Genomic DNA, 5,000 nt, shown 5'->3' with positions numbered 1-5,000 from the left:
TTGATGGACACCCTCCCTCCCCCCCACCCACCCCCCCCCCCCCCTTTTTTTGTCTTCCACGCAACCACATTCCAAAACACTTAAACACACATGTATACACCACACACACACACATACACACACACACACATATAAACATAAACCCAATGAGAACACACACTACATAACACTGATCACCGCCAAATCAACACAACGGAAGTAAGGACTCTACTGACAGATAGAGTTGAGGTGTGGCCATGAGATGTTAGTGTCTTCGGTAAATTTTTTATGATATCTGTTTGACTTAACGAACTTTCAAACTGACTTTAAATTATAAAAGGAAATCAAGTTATCTGTTTATCTATCTGTAAAAAATACATTTCTATTTTTCAAATCTTTCATTAGAGTTGTGCGCCGTATCAATTTTTTTTATTGACTCAAATAAGCACAATGTTCTCCACAAGGCTATATTTTTTAAAGAAAGGATAAACAACAGTGTGTTGTAGAGCATGTTTTGCTAAAGAAATTATGTATTGCAAGAACTTTACTGCTATAGGGAATGAGATTAGCGGATGAGTAGCGTCCCTTGATTGGACGTCACCTTACAGAGAACACGTCAACTTAAAGATCGCTGAGAAACTATCTAACTAACCGCGCGGTTTTACAGGAAGCGAGGACGAGAGACGCATGCGCGAACGATAATGACGTTATCTCTAATGACTTCTTCGCCGGTGACGTCCAATCAAGGGACGCAACTCTTCCGCTAATCTAATTCCCTATTGAGTTTGAGTGATAAAAAATATATTTTTGTGTTAATTTGGTGTGAAGTTTAGGGGAAAATCCTGAAAATGGCTGGTAAGGAGAGAGTTAATGAATAAAATTAAAAATAAAATAAAATTCCCTTTATTCATCCCCAAGTGGGAATTTGTCTTTAGGGTTTATTCCAAGGGAAGACTGGAATAACCCAGGCGTCAGCCGCAGAACAGCGCCGCAAAGTGAGCTAGGGCGAGGTGACTTGCTCAAGGCCACACAACGCCGCGGCGGGTGATTGAATTCGGTACCTTTCGGATACGAAGCAAAGACCGTACCACTGAGCCAGGCTGTCCTAATGAAGACATCAATTCCGTTTTAATAAGGCGATTCCAGGAGTGAGGATTGTTTTAACAGCAGACTGGAAACACTCCCTATGCAATCCCTATGTAAATACAACCAGTCATGCGCGGTCCTGTGGGGAAGCCAAGCGGTCTTAAGCCCCTTGTTCACCGCTTGTGTTTCATCATAAATTTAGATACAAGTTATACACTATTTCGGTTCTAATCAAGTGAAGGCTACTTTTCCATTATAGATATTTCGAAGATGAGGTCACTCAGGTCTTTGTTATTGTTTTGTTTTGTTTTTTGCCATCCGCCTTTATGAGTAATGCTCAATGAACTGTATTAACCCAACTATAAACGTTCATGGATACACACAGTTTTGTTTTTTGGTTATACTTCCGGATGGCAATGTTGTGAGCGTCAAGCCAAGCGCATACTATCTATAAATTTGCCGTATTTGTGTCGCTTTGGAGACTGTTTTAACACAAGACAAGATCATTTGGTTAGAACAGTAAAAGCTGCACTTGATGCCCTTTACATTACACACACACACACACACACACACACACACACACACACACCTATATATATATATATATATATATATATATATATATATATATATATATATATATATATATATAGAATACAAATTGTCACTCACATTTTTTGTGGCCGAGACGTTCGTTTCGAGAAACGAACGTCTCGGCCACAAAAAATGTGAGTGACAATTTGTATTCTATATTATCATTATCGAGCACTTTCGTACCTACGAGTACCCACCAACACTCATATATATATATATATATATATATATATATATATATATATATATATATATATATATATATATAATCTTCTTCTTCTTCTTCTTCATCGTCTTGTGGAAACCTCCAATATTGTCGAGGATCACTCCACAGTTTATATATATAATCATTGTAAAAAATTGATCTTTTATAAATCGCAATATCTACTAAAAGTTCTCAAAGCGCTTTACACGGGGTCCCTGACCAACAGCAACACTTAAAATGTTGGACGAGACATGACGCCTGTTAGGCGATATTACATTTTTTTTTCGGACAGAGAAACGCTGTTAAAGGCCAGGTACTCATTTTACACCTCAGTACGGAGAAATAATGTGAGTAAAGATCCTTTACCAAGGACAACTATGCGCCGAGCGAGGCTCGAACACAGGACCTTCCGACCCGAAAGTGAGTGGCATACCACTAGACCACATAGCCGCACGTTAAGTGATCAAAACAGGGCAATAAAAAACAACAGATAAGCGCTCCATGAATACAATATTTATAATTCATAATAAATTTACCCGTATGATTTGGATTTAAATAGAGAATCATTTTTACTTATAATTTAGATTATATCCCTTATCTCTTCGTGACGTCCCTACCGAACTCGCTTTCAGGAAACACTCAAAAACTTATTGATTTCGTGAATTCTTAATTTATTAGTTATCTTAATTGAGCAGACGATGATCAAAGGATATATATATATTATATATATATATATATATATATATATATATATATATATATATATATATATATATATGACTTTATTTCTTAAATATGTTAAATAGTTGGATGGTGGAAGGTTTGTGTGTGTGTGTGTGTGTGTGTGTGTGTGTGTGTGTGTGAGAGAGAGAGTTAGAGAGCGAGAGAGACTGGGAGTGAGATAGATAGATAGATAGATAGAGTTAGTGAGAGAGAGAGAGTGTGAGAGAGAGAGACAGAGAGTGAGAGAGAGAGTGAGAGAGAGAGAGAGAGAGAGAGAGAGAGAGAGAGAGAGATATTTGAATGGATTGAAGTTATTGTTATGCGCCTAGAGCTTTATTGTATAGAGGAGTGGGCGCAATATAAATAAATTTCATTATTATTATTATTATTATTAAATACTCATTGGTTGTCTTGGTTACGTACATGATGGACCCTTTCATGATATTTGATACATCCGAGTAGAAGGTCACGTGACGCCTCGGTGACGACATCTCTACCGTCGCTATGAAACGGCGTCAACGAATGGAGGACATCGAGTTGAAGGGGCCCCGCCATTGGTTCGCTTTTTATTTGTATAGGCATGGGGGCTTGGCTTGAAGGAGATCTGGGAAGAAGGAGAAAATAATATTTTAAAAATATAATAATAAAAAATGTTAATGCTTTAAAAAAAGGCATTGCCATAGAATGGACACTCCAAGGAAAGAGGAAGCGAGGCCGCCCCAAAATGACTTGGAGACGTACCGTAGAGAGGGAACTAAAGCAGAGAGGCCTGTCTGTCCCTCGAGATGGCCCCAAGAATAGCAGGACCAGGTGGAGATCCCTTGCATCGCCTCAAGTGCTAGCAGGCCCGGAGAGGATTGAGTAAGTGATAGAACAAATCGACATTTTTTTTTTTGCTATGCTTAATGCGCTTTACAGGGATTTATTTATTCTCCTTGCCGACCGCCTTTAACTCTCTCCTTACCAGCAATTTTCAGAACTTTCCCCAAAACTTCACACCCAACTAACACAAACATAGATTTTTTTTATCACTCAAACACAATAGAAGTAAAGTTCTTGCCAGATATAATTTCTCTAGCAAAACATGCTCTGCAACACACTGTTCATTTTCTTTAAATTTGATGATGTAAAAAAGAACTTTGAATAAGAAAAATGTTGGTTGTATCGTCACGAAAGTGACGATTGTCCTACAGTTGGTAAGGAGAGGGTTAACTAACTTTCGATTTCATAACAGTGTACAAGTCGCCAACAATTCCAAAATATCATCACGGCTTGTGCTCATTCAGTCTTGAGTTGTGAAGAATAATTTGTGTAACAGGACTTACCAATGAGCATAACACAGTGGCCCGTCGCCACTGATCACGATCAATGTCGCTTGACGAGGAACTTTTTCGCCCGATGATTAAACAGAATTATGAAAAGATATTGTGGAACGTCATCAATTAAAATGTTATGAGTTGGCACCGCAAATGAAACAAAATATATTCTGAAACGTAACAAGATGCAAAGTGCAGCGAGGAGCTATGACAATATACTAGACTTGTCTGAAAAATATTGACGCCTATAGGGAATGAGATTAGCGGGAGAGTAGCGTCCCTTGATTGGACGTCCCCTTACAGAGAGAACGTCAAATTGGTTTTGCGCATGCGTCTCTCTCGTCCTCGCTGTCGGTGGAGTGTCTCATGCCGCTTTCACCGGAAGCGAGGACGAGAGACGCATGCGCACAACCAACATGACGTTCTCTCTCTAATAACTTTTCCGCCGGTGACGTCCAATCAAGGAACGCTACTCTTCCGTATTGGAGTCACCAGTATAAACGATGCAAGTAGTGTTCTATATCAACATATTCCATTTCACTATAATATTTATTCCACATCAACAGCAAACTACACTGCAAATTGCTGTTTTTGTCATTTTGGCCCAACTTTTCAGAAACTTCAAAAACGATGAATAAAGATACCCCCAACTCGTCACAAATTCTAAATATTAAGAATTTTTATTTTCAAAAGTGCGTTAACTCATCATCATAGCTTGCCACTCCAACACCGAACCCACTCCACAACATCTGGGGAGCAGACTCTCAGGCCATGGTCAGTGCAACTGGGCCCATCCTGGTATTCTCCATCGTCTGCTCTGGGCATCCACATGTACGCAAGCTAATCTCAGCCAGCCCCCACTTTTTCATGCTTCCAGCTGTTCTCCCAATTTTTGCCCGTGCTCTGTTCAGTGTTAGTGTTACCCATTCTTTCCTGGGGAGCTCAGTTCCGACATTGACAAAGGTATCAAAACAAAGCTCAGAAAGCTGATTATGTGTTTACCTTGCTATGAGAGGAGGTACACTGTCCTCTAAAGAGATCTCCGTAAAATTGGCGTCATCCACAATAATCATTGTCTTTATTTTGAATTCAAAATG

The 5,000-nt window shown here is 39.2% G+C and overlaps 1 protein-coding gene across 1 annotated transcript in view; it reads right to left on the bottom strand.

Moving 5' to 3' along the window:
* Positions 1–3,187, bottom strand: part of LOC144956778 (uncharacterized) — an 11,345-nt gene extending 8,158 nt beyond the window's left edge. Inside the window, exon 1 of the mRNA XM_078887479.1 lies at positions 3,011–3,187. Coding sequence (XP_078743605.1) covers positions 3,011–3,169 — 159 coding nt within the window. The 5' untranslated portion in view covers positions 3,170–3,187. The remainder of the gene's footprint in view (positions 1–3,010) is intronic.
* Between the last annotated feature and the right edge of the window lie 1,813 nt (positions 3,188–5,000).

This window comes from Berghia stephanieae, chromosome 11 (genome assembly GCF_034508935.2).
Source record: "Berghia stephanieae isolate SIO BIC M18660-M18661 chromosome 11, UCSD_Bste_1.3, whole genome shotgun sequence".
In the NCBI taxonomy this organism is placed as follows: domain Eukaryota; kingdom Metazoa; phylum Mollusca; class Gastropoda; order Nudibranchia; family Aeolidiidae; genus Berghia; species Berghia stephanieae.
This window is presented reverse-complemented; position numbering and strand designations above follow the sequence as displayed.